Source organism: Oncorhynchus gorbuscha, linkage group LG03, assembly GCF_021184085.1.
Source record: "Oncorhynchus gorbuscha isolate QuinsamMale2020 ecotype Even-year linkage group LG03, OgorEven_v1.0, whole genome shotgun sequence".
Classification (NCBI taxonomy): domain Eukaryota; kingdom Metazoa; phylum Chordata; class Actinopteri; order Salmoniformes; family Salmonidae; genus Oncorhynchus; species Oncorhynchus gorbuscha.
Genome location: NC_060175.1, coordinates 87,875,823 through 87,891,502, shown reverse-complemented (window position 1 = coordinate 87,891,502; position 15,680 = coordinate 87,875,823). Strand labels below are relative to the sequence as shown.

The window sequence follows — 15,680 nt, the reverse complement described above, 5'->3', positions numbered from 1 at the left end:
CTATGTTAGGCTGTATTTATCTTAAACCGAGACCATTTTCTTTCATAAATGTAGGCTTATTGTTTAGACTTGAACCTAGGCTATATAGGCAACGGCTTTTCTCAGGTATGTTCAACTTTTTTGCACACTTCACAAGCAGTTTAACCATTTAGCAGAATAACATTTACCATAATACAGCTCTGGCTAGCAAAACGAAAGAACCCAAATTTTATCCCAAAATTATCTAAAAATGCTACTTTCTTGGCACATTCGTTTTTGCCTACGTGCACGAAGTGCTGATCGATAAACAAAGGACAACACTATACGACTGCCATCCGATTGTGTCGTGTGCATCACAGGGCACGCCTCCCCTGTCCTCGCTCTCACTGCCAACTTGTGCATGCTGTCCGGACAGAAGCATCAGTGTTGTTTGCTGCGATAGACGTTTCACTCAGATTATTTGGGTTTATTTTTGTACTTTCTTGATCGATGCGCTCATAATATGAAGAATATGACGCTACGAAAGCTTAAAAAAGTAAACTCCAGTGATCCATCTGGTAGACTTTCGAGTCCGGACGATATTTGCTTTCCGTCCTCAAAGTCAGACAGTTGTAAAACTATGGATTTACCAACTAATTCGGAAGTGTATAATTACAAGACTTTGGCTTACTCTGGTGGAACGTTGCCAAGGAACTTCAGAAAGGTCTGTAATCCTGTTTAACTTTCACTTGCTCCTTAAATCAAGTAATCTAGCATAATAGACACATCAATGAAAGCACATAATTTCAGTTAGCCAAATACAGTGTCACTTGCCCGTAAAGTACAGAGGCCAGCGGATACGCTCAATATTTGAATATGGATTTCCTTGTGGCTTCTCACACGAGCACATACATTGATGTCTGTTGTTCATTATGAGTGGAGACATTAGCCTATCTGTGACGACATTTGATTTAATTAGAAATAGCAGTGTGAGTATTTGTGACCTTTTGTCAGAGCCCGACATGGATGCCCTGTTGCATCTGTTCCCCATTTTGATATAAACTTTGTATAAATGTTGACACACACTGAAGCAAAAACACATGGTGTCAACTTGTCACGTACTAAAGCGTGCCCCTTCCTGACCACAGGACCACCCACACATTACTCTTTGAGTGCCACACTCCAGACTCCCTCTTGATTCAGTGCAATCCAACCATTTCATAATGTTTCTGCATTGAGAAATGAGTTGGGCATCAAATGAGTATTTATAGGCAGGCAAACATAATGTACTGTGGCAGAACATGGCCTCACAAGGAACAGTGCTGACTTTACTAGTGAATTAACATGGCCACGCATCATCATAATCTGAGAATGTACTGTGATGTAAAACTGTTATTATGGGAAGTGTGTGTGTGTGTGTGTGTGTGTGTGTGTGTGTGTGTGTGTGTGTGTGTGTGTGTGTGTGTGTGTGTGTGTGTGTGTGTGTGTGTGTGTGTGTGTGTGTGTGTGTGTGTGTGTGTGTGTGTGTGTGTGTGTGTGTGTGTGTGTGTGACACAACAGCATTGGTTGTCCCAGTTCTGTAGTGTTGCTGTACTGTCTTAGGAGGCCAGCCAGAGTTATGTGGAGGCCTCCTTCGTACATCTCATCATCATCTGGAGCCTAGGACCACAACAGGGCATTGTGCAGGGGACCCTACTCTGCTCCTACCACCCCCATGGGTCTCTCTCTGGGTACTTGTGAATAAATGAAGTCATTGAGGGGCCCAGGACAATTCTGGCAGTGTAAATATATATTATTAAAAAACTACATTTTAATACCCAATGAGGCAGTGACACAAAAGTGCCCTTTCATAGGGGCCACATTTAAAATATTTGAGGTAGAACAGAGGTGAATTGATTGTAGTGTAGGCTAAATACGGTAAGGGATGTAGTGTAAGAGATACTTGTAAAGTGTAGGGTGTAGGTTTGGGTCTCCCAAAGTCCCAATTTGGTTTGGGGTTTCCCTCAATGCAGGGATTGTGCCAAGAGGCCCAAGGCTCCAATCCATACACACGTATTGTGTGTCTACATTCTGAATGTAACCTGTAGAAATGGGGAGATATTTTTTATCATTATCAGAAAAAACAGAAAGGCACAGTTTGGTTTGATCAGCAGTCTGGGCATCACAAGTCAGTGGACTCCGATGTAGATAATTAAATATAGATGTCCAAAACCTCTCCTGTGACTAATGACAGTAAATAGGGTCAACCGAGAGCAGACAGTCAGACACAGACATACTGGTTTTATCTGTAATGGCTTCTCACCCATGTTTTGGTTCAGTAGCTTGAACACAAACTTAGACACCAAACACACACAATATGCCTCAGGAGGACTTGGTGGACAAGACACATAAGCAAGAGTTTGAGGTATGTTCTGCAAACCTGGCCTACGTATGTAGGAAGAAAATCCCCTTTGCGTGCAGTGTGATTTCTGTTTGAACCTTTAGACACCTGTCTTTGGTTGTTATTTCATGTCCGTCATGTTTTCTCATCACAGAATGGTGGGCTGCAGAAGAGGAATCCCCTGACTCAGACCACAGAGCCACGGAGGTAAGGCAAACAGTCATCTCTCCCCCTGGCATCAGTTACAGGACACATCTGCCTTTCTGTCACTTCTCACTCTTGACTGTGGTGGAGGGAAGCATATATCATACACAGAATGTCAGAACAGCATTAGTAAACCCTTTCATTCACAACAGACTCAAATGATGCGTGTTACAGTGGGCTGCTTTCAGAGTAATTTGAGTAGGCCTCTGGGCTCAGCTTTTGGGAGGATTGAATGGAGTGAGTTACAGAAATTCAGCAGTACAGTAACCTTTTGTATTTGCGGTTATTACTATTTACGGAGCGACTTCTCTGGACCCCTCTTCCCGACAGCGAAAGGTCTGAAACGTCTGTACTTTAGGCACAGTCTCTGCTCTACTTGTTTGGCTGCTCAGAGAACAGGCTACTCTGGTGAATGTTGCTAGTTTAATAAAGTTAGATCAAATCTGAATGTCTGCAAGATCACAATGATAGTATTCCACATAACAGAACCAAATATAATGGCATAGTATAATGTTATTCTAAGACAAAACACCACCTAATTTCTGAAGAGATTTTAGGTTGATTGTGCGAATGGTTGCATTTTTTATGTCGTGGCCAAAACTCAACAGCATGTGCCACTAGGAAAAATATGCTGTTTTTTATTGAAACTAAACACAGGTATGCTACAGTTTGTTAACATCTGCTCTAAAATTCTTTCACTGTACATAACTCATAAGGATACTTGAAACAACACTGTATAACTGAAGATCTGAACACGTATCCCCATGAAACTGATTGAGATCAATGGTTGGCATGCAGATGCTGCATGGTCATTTCACCGATAAAACTTGTATAATGATCATTTACGATTGACAATAATTTGTGTGTGAGAATCGCATGCACAGAACGTGATTCAGCTCTGGAGGGGATTCTGAGGGACTGGATGGTTATCTACGGATCCTACTATTTGACATTCTAGTGTATTATGCATTTTTATATAATTTATAGATGTTGTTTTGATGTAGAGGGGACACTGTAGACTACTGCCCAGTTAGACCTTTGGACATGTGACCTTTCATGACGCAAAGAGGTTTTTAGAAACAAAAGAGTGCTTGTCACGTTTTGGGGAACAGAAGTATCTGGTCATGTAATTTAGATCTATGTCCTGTTACTGTAGCAGGACTGTAGTTATTTTCATAGTAGAAAATAGATAGCCAGAGTGCAATGGAGTGCTCTCCATAGATACTCTCCATAGATACTATTTCATCGTATAACATTTTCTATGAGAATGAGCTTCAATGCCTTCAGGAAGTATTCACATCCCTTCATTTTGTCTCTCCACCATTTGTTGTTACAGCCTGAATGTAAAATGGATTAAATGTAGATATTTTTGTCACAGGCCTACACACAATATCCCATAATGTTAAAGTGGAATTATATTTTTGAAATTAACACATTCATTAACAATGACAAGCTGAAATTTCAGTCAATAAGTATTCAACCCCTTTGTTATGGCAAGCCTAAATAAGTTCAAGAGTAAAAATGTGCTTAACAAGGCACATCATAAGTTGCATGGACTCACTGTGTGCAAGTGTTTAACATGATTTTTGAATGACTACCTCATCTCTTTACCCACACGTACAATGATCTGTAATGGTCCCTCAGTCAACCAGTGAATTACAAGCACAGTTTCAACCACAAAATCCAGGGGTGTTTTTCAATGCCTTGCAAAGAAGGGCACCTATTGGTAGATGAAAAAGCAGACATTGAATATCCCTTTGAGCATGGTGAAGTTATTAATTACACTTTGTATGGGGTATCAATACACCCAGTCACTACAAAGATACAGGTGTCCTTCCTAACTCAGTTTCCAGAAAGGAAGGAAACTGCTCAGGGATTTCACCATGAGGCCAATGGTGACTTTAAAACAGAGTTTAATGGCTGTAATTGAAGCTGAGGATGGATCAACAACATTGTAGTCACTCCACAATACTAACTAGAGGTCGATCGATTAATCAGAATTTTATTTAGGGCCGATTTCAAGTTTTCATAACAATTTGCAATCAGCATTTTTGGATGCCGATTATGGCCGATTACATTGCACTCCACGAGGAGACTGCGTGGCAGGCTGACCACCTGTTACGCTAGTGCAACAAGGAGCCAAAGTAACTTGCTAGCTAGCATTAAACTTATCTTATAAAAAACAATGAACCTTAACATAATCACTAGTTAAACTAGTAATATCATCAACCATGTGTGGTTAACTAGCCTTTCCTGCGTTGCATATCATCAATGCGGTGCCTGTTCATTTATCATCGAATCACAGCCTACTTCGCCAAACGTGTGATGATTTGACAAGCGCATACGCGAAAAAAGCACTGTCGTTGCACCAATGTACCTAACCATAAACATCAATGCCTTTCTTAAAATCAATGCACAAGTACATATTTTTAAACCTGCATATTTAGTTAAAATAAATTCATGTTGGTCTCCCGGGTGGCGCAGTGGTTAAGGGCGCTGTACTGCAGCGCCAGCTGTGCCACCAGAGACTCTGGGTTTGCGCCCAGGCTCTGTCGTAACCGGCCGCGACCAGGAGGTCCGTGGGGCGACGCACAATTGGCCTAGCGTCGTCCGGGTTAGGGAGGGTTTGGTCGGTAGGGATATCCTTGTCTCATCGCGCACCAGTGACTCCTATGGCGGGCCGGGCGCAGTGCGCGCTAACCAAGGTTGCCAGGTGCACGGTGTTTCCTCCGACACATTGGTGCAGCTAGCTTCTGGGTTGGATGCGAGCTGTATTAAGAAGCAGTGCGGCTTGGTTGGGTTGTGTATCGGAGGACGCATGACTTTCAACCTTCGTCTCTGGAGCCCGTATGGGAGTTGTAGTGATGAGACAAGATAGTAGCTACTAAGCAATTGGATACCACGAAATTGGTGGAGAAAAAGTGCAAAAATGTTCAATATAATATTTTTAAATCATGTTAGGAGGCAATATTAACTAGGGAAATTGTGTCACTTCTCTTGCGTTCTGTGCAAGCAGAGTCCGAGTATATGCAGCAGTTTGGGCCACCTGGCTCGGTGCGAACTGTGTGAAGACCATTTCTTCCTAACAAAGACCAGAATTGTACATAATTATGACATAACATTGAAGGTTGTGCAATGTAACAGCAATATTTAGACTTAAGGAGAAGAATAAACGCTTTGTTTTCAAAATTATAGTTTCCGGATTTGACCATGGGTCATTACTAAGGCTCGAATTTCTGTGTGTTTATTATATTATAATTAAGTCTATGATTTGATAGAGCAGTCTGACTGAGCGGTGGTAGGCAGCAGCAGGCCCATAAGCGTTCATTCAAACAGCACTTTCCTGCGTTTGCCAGCAGCTCTTCACAATGCTTGAAGCACAGCGCTGTTTATGACTTCAAGCCTATCAACTCCCGAAATTAAGCTGGTAACACTATAGTGCCTATAAGAACATCCAATAGTCAAAGGTAAATTAAATACAAATGGTATAGAGAGAAATAGTCCTATAATTCCTATAATATCTACAAATTGTAACTTCTTAACTGGGAATATTGAAGACTCATGTTAAAAGGAACCACCAGCTTTCATATGTTCTGAGCAAGGAATTTAAACGTTAGCATTTTTACATGGCACATATTGCACGTTTACTTTCTTCTCCAACACTGTTTTTGCATTATTTAAACCAAATTGAACATGTTTCATTATTTATTTGAGACTAAATAGATATTATTTATGTATTATATTAAGGTTAAATATATATATATATATATATATATATATATATATATATATATGCAAAGAAAGAAAAAGCTTTTAGAGAATACAAATATTCCAAAACGTGCATCCTGTTTGCAACACGGCACTAAAGTAATTCTGCAATTAATACAAAGTGTTGTATTGGATTTGCTCCAAACATAACACATTACTGAGTAACTCTCCATATTTTCAAGCCTAGTGGTAGCTGCATCATGTTATGGGTATGCTTGTAGTCGATAAGGACTGGGAAGTTTTTCAGGATAAAAAATAAACGGTATGGAGCTAAGGAAAGGCAAAATCCTAGAGGAAAACCTGGTTCAGCCTGCTTTCTAACACTGGGAGATGAATTCGCCTTTCAGCAGGACAATAACCTAAAACACAAGGCCAAATATACGCTGGAGTTGCGGACCAAGAAGACAGTAAAGTTTCTTGAGTGGCCAAGTTAGTTTTGACTTAAATCTCTGGCAAGACCTGAAAATAGTAGTCTAGTAATGATCAACAACTAATTTGGAAAGAATAATGTGTAAATGTTGCACATTCCAGGTGTGGAAAGCTCTTAGAGACTTAATAATAATAATAATAATAATATATGCCATTTAGCAGACGCTTTTATCCAAAGCGACTTACAGTCATGTGTGCATACATTCTACGTATGGGTGGTCCCGGGAATCGAACCCACTACCCTGGCGTTACAAGCGCCATGCTCTACCAACTGAGCTACAGAACGACCACACTTACCCAGAAAGACTTAGCTGTAATAGCTGCAAAAGGTGCTTCTACAAAGTATTCACTCAGATGTGTGAATGCTTATGAAATTATTTATTTCTGTATTACATTTTCAATAAATTATCAAAAATGTATACAAAAATGTTATAACTTTATCATTGTGTGTAGATTGGTGATAAAATAAAAATATGTAATCCATTTTGAATTCAGGTTGTATCACAAAATGTGGAATAAGTCAAAGGGTATGAATACTTTCTGAAGGCACTGATGTGCACCAGGTGGTGATGTCGCCAGTCACAATTGGCTCGTGGCTCAATACTGTAAGTAAATGAAAACTCATTTAATCATGGCCACATTTTTATTTTGTATTTTAGAGAAATTATCCTGGAGAAGAAGGATGAGGAAACGTTTGGCTTTGAGATTCAGGTAAGAGGATAATAGACGTGGGAGGTGGTATGGTACGGGGGACTTCTGGATTTCTAAGGGTCATTTAACAGGATTTTCCTTCTCTCTCATGTTCACATTAACGCTGATGAGATTTGTTCTCTCCAACCATGTGGATGATTTCACCCCATAAATCAAATAAGATTTAGTGGAGTGTGTGCATGTGTTGAAAGCATCAAAGGTCGCCATCATATCTGTCAAATACAGGGAGAAATGTATCCGTGAGCCTCATACTCACAGTATAAGGCTCTGATGTATCCCATAACTTTTTATTTAACCTTTATTTAACTAGGCAAGTCAGTTGAGAACAAATTCTTATTTACAATGACGGCCTACACCAGCCAAACCAGGACGACGCTGGGCCAATTGTGCACCGCCCTATGAGACTCCCAATCACGTCTGATTGTGATACAGCCTGGATTCCAACCAGTGTGTCTGTAGGGATACCTCTACCACTGAGATGCAGTGCCTTAGACCACTGCACCACTCAGGACTTGATATGAGAGAGGGCGTTTTTTTTCTCTCGCTTTTTTTCTTTCTTTTTTAATCGGTATGGTTTTGTCAAATATTCTCACTGCTGCGTGTCGTGTCAGACAGTCTACTATATTCCGATCCCTCGAGGACACTGTAAACAGTCAGATTTCTGCCTTCATTATTTGTCCGAGCTCCCTCCTCTCTGTCCCCGCAGCCCTTCTTCACAGTGCACCACTTGTTGTCAGACAGCCTTATCTCTAAAGAGAGGATGCCGGCCAATGTAAGGGCCATGAAATGATCATTTCCATAGTACTGCTTATATTTAGTGTTGGGATGGAGGTCCCTCTTTTCCTGCTTGGCCCTGTTCTTTAGGAAGTGTGGTCAGAGACAGGAGAGCTGGATGGCTTTAGGATCCTGTGCTTTTTCCATCATGTCGCTGGACTTCACCAGGCAGTCACCAGTTCTCCCATTCCTTTAGCTTTGAGTGCTGTGGGGATAATGTCAGTATCAACTATGTAAATGTATAGTTAGAGTTGGATTTGCATCTCTAGGGTCATTTGCATGTTTGGTTTCTGTGGAAGGCCCCTGGGATTGCAAAGGTAGGGAGAATACTCACATTATTTCACATATGTTTCTAGATGGGTGGTTGTACACCCCTGTAGATGGCATTTGACATTATTTACTGGCTGTGGAATTGTCACAATTTTGTCACTGTCAGCTAATGTCTCAACTGACAAGCAAGTCCGTGAAAGCTCTGAGTTTAAACGTCACCTCGGGATAACACTCCGTCAGACAGCAGTGGAATGTGATTCACTTGACAGGAAAACTTAAGGGGAAGTCTGGCTGTGGTTGTTTGTCATATCTGCCTCCAAGACAGAAACTGTCATGTGAATCAATCTAAGAAAGATTGTCAACAAAATGGTGATAGTGTGGAAAATGTTTACTTGTCAGTTTTGGTCCCAATAGTGCTGGTTTACCTTTTTATCTCTCTGCAGTATGAGGACAGGGAATGGTTTTTAATGTCACTGGTAAACTATAATAGAATTTGTATGATTTGTTCTAACCAAATTTGTTGATAAAGGTCCTTGCTCATGAAGAGACTGCTTTTACCATCCTTTTTCTGATGGACTATGATAGAGAGCTGTACTCGTTTTTGATTAACCACGCAAATGGGGCTTCTTTTTTTGCATATAAACTGATGCTATCTCTCTTCTGTTTGAGTCTCTGTTCAAGGTTGTCTGTCTTGCTGCTTCGTTGTCAGCCAATGTTATCTAATCTGTTGTATAAAACTGGGTTTGTCTGACAGTCCTCACCAGTCAGGCCTTCAAATGTGGACTACAAATATTCCAAAAGAATTTGGAAGAGGTGCCCTAGGCTTCCCTGTACCATGAACTGTCTTCGAAGTTTCAAATGCCTTTGTCTGTTAAGTAGCAAGGCATAGCGCTTTAGGTATCAACCTCAGGCATACTGTCTGTAAAGAGAATTACTAAGCGTTTGTGATGGGAAATTACCAATGATTTTGAACACGATGCAATGTTTCTGATAATTGTTAACATAATTTATCCCATGTCTTGCACCCAATTGTTCCTAAGAATATATTTATTTGACATGGGAGGTGTAATAATAATTGTAACTTATTCTCCTCATTTCCTTTTTCCAGACATATGGGCTGCACCACCAGGACCAGAACTCTGTGGAGATGTGCACATTTGTGTGCAAGGTTCACGACGACAGCCCCGCCCAACAAGCCGGACTCAAAGTCGGTTAGTGGAACTGAAAACCCCGGTTCATTAGGATCTTTTGAACAGCTTTTAAGTGCATTTGACACGTGCATGACCTGCCTTTACTGAAAATGGACCTCACGGGAAGAATAAAGGACAGGTGGTTTTGATAAAGTCCTGTCCCTTTCTTGTTTGCCAGCCAGGATGGTAGTCGTCCCTAAGTAAACACGTGAACAAATGAGTTTCAGTCGGCTGTTTAGGGATGTTCAAATACAAACAAAAAAATGTGCCTACTCATTTTCCAGTCAAACACTATAGGGAGAGATTATTTCAGCAAACATCATGCAGGTCAACTCCCTTGTCTCCGTTGCTGCCTTGCTGGATACAATAACTCAAATGCATACAATGATTTGGCCATGTCTATTTTTATCTCTTTTTTTTATTTCATCAATTTCTCAATTTCCTCTTTAGTCTGAAATATTATTTCTCAAAAATACCTCAGACAGAAGCCTTTGCCGATTTCTTTTAAACATTTAAAAAATAATACATTTTACGCCCATTCTATCAGAAACAATAGTAAAAGAAGAAATTGTATATTCTCACATTTTAATTTCTCTAAACCTGATACTAGAGTATTATTCATCTCAGAGAGAGAAGGAGCTCTAGAGGCAGGGCCAAATTAAACCAGACCTAGACAGACTTCTCTACCCATCTGAAACTAATAACAAACAATCTAATAAACTTGCAATACTTTAACAATAACAGATAGAGTAACACACACATGCTTGAATAATATTTTTCAGGCTGTCTTGAAATTAGGAAAAGTGGTTAACAGCAGCAGTGGCCTGCCGTGACCACACAGCCAGGGTTTAGGCTAGAAACAGTGTCTGTATCACACAAGAGCTGCTCCATAAACCACTGACACTAGCGAGATCAAACCAGTCTCAGTAGACCACAGCTAGGATAAAACCACACTGGAATTAACTGGGTCTGTTTTTGTTAACATGCATGTTGTTTGTGTGCACAGGGGACACCATCGCTAGTGTGAACGAGACCAGCGTGGATGGATATCTACACAAGGAGATTGTTCAGCAAATCAGGGCCTCTGGGAACTCCATTAGGTAAGCAGAGTTCAATGGGAAAGAGAACTGGACTGGTTGTCGACGGTAACAACTTAATTGCTCCACTTTTTGTATTGACCTTATTCAGATCGGTCTATAAAGAGTTCCTTGTGTTCTATGACCATTTTTCAATACTTTTTAGTGTTGTTTTGATACTGATACATCTTTGATCTTCTTGGTTGGACAATGTTGCGGTCCAAAGTACAAAATCACACAGAATTGATAATGGGGTCATTATCTATCGACTGAGAAGCAGGTTTGTGTTTTTCGTCATGCAGTGGTTACTAGCTGGAATAGCCACAGTCATAAAATCTGATTTTTAAGTCTAAGCTGAACCACACTGCTAACCTTAATGCCTAACCCTAAATAAAGACCATTCATTTCTATAATATAGCCAATTTTGACTTTGCAGCTGGCCAATCTAAAGGGAAAGGTGGATACCTAGTCAGTTGTACAACTGAATGCATTCAACTGAAATGTGTCTTCCGGGGCGGCAGGGTAGCCTAGTGGTTAGAGCTTTGGACTAGTAACCGCAAGGTTGCAAGTTCAAATCCCCGAGCTGACAAGGTACAAATCTGTCGTTCTGCCCCTGAACAGGCAGTTAACCCACTGTTCCTAGGCCGTCATTGAAAATAAGAATTTGTTCTTAACTGACTTGCCTGGTTAAATAAAGGTAAAATATATATATATATATTTTTTTTAACCCAACACCTCTGAACTCCTTTTAAATAGCTACCATACAATCAATGGATGTACTCTAAACAATTTGTTTGCACACCAAAGTTGCCTAGAGGCAAGTCATTTCTCTTTTTTCATATGCAGAATTAACTTTCTCAGTGTTAAATTGGAACCATACTCTTGATCTCTTTGTCTGCTTGTAAACAATGAAAGTCCTATTAGAATCGGGCCCCGTTTATAAACTCAGAAGTCAACTCTATAAGAGTGAAGTTAACCACACAAAAGGCCCATTGCATGCCTATTGTCTTATTATAGACTTCGTCTAATTATTCTTGCCTCTAGTAAACATATAGGCCTACTGAACTATTAAGAGAGAGCTTGTTTCAGCCCAGTAAAAACAAGAAACCCCCTAGAGGTGCACCAGTTGCCAAAGTCGAGTGGGTGTCTTGAAACGTGATACCTTCTGAAGCTTTCTCCCCTACTTGCAAACTGTTGAGCCTAGACTAGCATGTTAGGGTCTCCTATATAAGAGCTTTTTCACAGCTACTTCTGAAGTTCCTTTCTGTTCTTAGTTGGGTCCAGAGTATGCTGTGAATCCTTAGTCTCCTTGTTTTGTGGCTCTCTGGCCTTCCTGTGTCTAAATGAACAACATTGCTGTGTCTTTCCTTAGGCTGGAAACAGTGTACAGCGACTCCATTCGAAAAGCAGAACTGGAGGCCAGGCTTCAGTATCTAAAGGTGAACATCTCTTCCTATTCCCCTCTGTAGCAAACCTGTGGTGTTGCTTGCTTCAACACAAATCTTGTGGGGTGTGACAACAACCATAGGAGTTGAGTATACAGCACAAACAGATCTGGGACCAGGCAAGTGTGTCACTGGGATCAGACGGACAGTGTAGTGAAAAGCCTATAGCCAGCAGACAGAAAGTACAGTACTCTCACCAGACTAATCCCTTTACCACCTGTTTTTTCCTCTTCTCCCACCTGTTTCAGGACTAGCAGCTGCAATGCGCTTACATAATGCTGTGTGAACACCGTGAATGAGAGTAGAGACATAGTTATATTCTTACTTTACACTTGGCTGGTAAAAAGGACACTTTTAATGTGTTAAAATAAGTGGCTTTCCTCAAGATGACGGCTGCTGTCCCCAAGCGCCTCCATCAGGGCTACAAATTGAAATCACACAAATTATCACCTTTTCTCATTTTTATGCATTTTCTTTCATCAGCAAACCCTACATGAGAAATGGGATGAATACAGATCTTTGATGACGCAAGAGCAGAGGCTTGTTCATGGTAAGTCATTCATTTATGTTGATGTATATCAAATCAAATCACATTTTATTAGTCACATGCGCCGAATACAACAGGTGTAGACTTTACAGTGAAATGCTTACTTACAAGCCCCTAACCAACAATGCAGTTTAAAAATATGAATAAGAATAAGAAATAAAAGGAACAAGTAATTAAAGAGCAGCAATAAAATAACAATAGCGAGACTATATACAGGGGGTACAATTACAGAGTCAATGTGCGGGAGCACCGGTTAGTCGAGGTAATATGACCTCAGCTAAATGGCATATATTATTATTATTATATTAGGTAAATTAATTTAAAGTCAATTTAAGATGTATGCTAAACCAGTGATGTCCATTGTAACACTCTTTCCTGTGTCCTCTAGGTATAGTGATGAGTGATGCTGCTATCTATGAGTCCCTGGAGTCTGCAGGGGTGTACGGTAGTCTGGGTACCCCGAGCCCGGCCGCCCTGCGTGCCCTCCGCTGCACCGGCAGCACCAGCAGCAGTGCCAGCCACCTGAGTGCCACCATGGAGGAGGACCCACTCTACCAGACCTGTCTGTACCAGAGGCAGGGCGACCACCTCAACGATGCCAATGGTGACCTCACCAGCAGCACAGAGAAAGACGAACAGAAACCAGAACAGGAGAAGCCTCAACAGGGTAAGCAGAGACTGATTCGCCCCGCCAGTGAGCTCTTCACCTCAGCCAAGACCCACCTGACCCGCAGCTCCAGCACACGCAGCTACCTGAGGGCTTCCAACAATAACTCTTCATCAGCACCAGGGGAGAAAGCACAAACGGGAGGGTTCAGCTCGCTACAGAGGAAACCCAAACAGAAGAGCTTCCGCCGACACCTCCTCAAGTTCATCCCTGGACTGAACAGAGGCATGGAGGAGGAGAGCAAGCTCTGAGAACTAAATGGACTAAACACCCGAAGAACTAGACTCTTTTCGACCCAAATACTTAATATTGCCTCTGACTCAACCTTAACATCCAAAGATTTCAACTAGTGCCACAGAGACCAAATGTTTCGATCTGTCCAGAAATACCTTTGTACTTGTTCAGATGACTACACATTTGACCCAGCGGAACCAATCGTCCTTTGAGTTCTGAAAGCACACTCCAATTTGAGGAGACACTTGTACATACTGTACCTTGGTTACTGTTTCCATAGTTCATAAGTTATTTATTTATTTTTCATTAGTTTGATCTATGTACAGAATGAAGGATTTCGTTTTTGTGTTTTAATTTAGTTTTGTCATCATGACAGTTGAAAAGAAATGCCCCATATCTTCACATATTATTGTTTTGTGAGAGACATTTGTTACTGTTTTTGTACCAGTTTGATCTGGTGTTTTCTTGCCAAAAATATCTGCAAATAAATGTGTGGCATTTTGATTTGCCTTGCTTGATTTATAATGAATACTTTGTTCCTTAGAGTACATTGTGACTGTCTTCTCCACAGCTGATCTAAGAAGTTGCAGTTGATCTTTCACTCTCAATCGTGAAGGCATTATTTTTATATATATATCCCACACACACTACCGTTCAAAAGTTTGGGGTCACTTAGAAAAGTCCTTGTTTTTGAAAGAACCCAATTTCTTTGGTCCATTAAAATAACATCAAATTGATCAGAAATACAGTGTAGACATTCTTAATGTTGTAAATGACTATTGTAGCTGGAAAGGGCTGATTGTACGCCTTTGTAGCTATTCCATTAAAAACGGAGGTCCATTATCAGCAACCATCACTCCTGTGTTCCAATGTCACGATGTGTTAGCTTATCCAAGTTTATAAGGCTAATTGATCATTATAAAACCATTTTGCAATTATGTTAGCACAGCTGAACAATGTTGTTCTAATTAAAGAAGCAATTAAACTGGCCTTTAGACTAGTTGAGTATCTGGAGCATCAGCATTTATGGGTTCGATTACAGGCTCAAAATGGCCAGAAACAAAGACCTTTCTTCTGAAATGTGTCAGTCTATTCTTGTTCTGAGAAATGAAGGCTCTTCAACTGAAGATCTCATAAAGCTCTATGTACTACTCCCTTCACAGAAGATCGCAGAGTTGCAAAGAAAAAGCCATATCTCAGACTGGACAATAAAAATTAAAAATTAAGATGGGCAAAAGAACACAGACACTGGACAGAGGAAGATTGGAAAAAAGTGTTATGGACAGACAAATCTAAGTTTGAGGTGTTCGGATCACAAAGAAGGACATTTGTGAGACAGAAAACAAAAGATGCTGGAGGAGTGCTTGACGCCATCTGTCAAGCATGGTGGAGACAATGTGATTGTCTGGGGGTGGTGAAGACAGATATTTGTACAGGGTATAACGGATCTTGAAGGAAGGTTATCACTCCATTTTGCAACGCCATGCCATATTCTGTGGACAGCGCTTAATTGGAGTCAATTTCCGACCTCAGGACATTGACCCAAAGCACAGCTACAAACAATGCAAGAACTATTTAGTGAATAAGCAGTCAGCTTGTATTATATCTATAATGGAGTGACCAGCACAGTCACTGGATCTCAACCCTATTGAGCTGTTGTGGGAGCAGCTAGCCCATATAGTACGTAAGAAGTGCCCATCAAGCCAATCCAATTTATGGGAGGTGCTTCAGGAAGCATGGGGTGAAATCTCTTCAGATTACCTCAACAAATGCCAAAGAATGCCAAAGGTCTGCAAGGCTGTAATTGCTGCAAATGGAGGATTCTTTGATGAAAGCAAAGTTTGAAGGACACAATTATTATTTCAATTAAAAATCATTATTTATAACCTTGTCAACGTCTTGACTATATTTCCTATTCATTTTGCAACTCATTTCATGTATGTTTTCATGGGAAACAAGGACATTTCTAAGTGACCCCAAACTTTTGAACGGTAGTATATATATATATATATACACCAGAGTATGAA

The 15,680-nt window shown here is 40.7% G+C and overlaps 1 protein-coding gene across 1 annotated transcript; it reads left to right on the top strand.

The window, feature by feature from the left end:
* The first annotated feature begins 308 nt into the window (after nucleotides 1-308).
* LOC124032150 (general receptor for phosphoinositides 1-associated scaffold protein-like) lies at nucleotides 309-14,157 on the top strand. Its single transcript, XM_046344295.1, has 8 exons — nucleotides 309-682; nucleotides 2,493-2,545; nucleotides 7,399-7,450; nucleotides 9,603-9,705; nucleotides 10,691-10,784; nucleotides 12,133-12,199; nucleotides 12,689-12,755; nucleotides 13,141-14,157. The coding sequence occupies exons 1-8, from the start codon at nucleotides 482-484 to the stop codon at nucleotides 13,668-13,670; spliced, it is 1,167 nt and encodes a 388-aa protein (XP_046200251.1). The 5' UTR covers nucleotides 309-481; the 3' UTR covers nucleotides 13,671-14,157.
* Nucleotides 14,158-15,680: the final 1,523 nt, after the last annotated feature.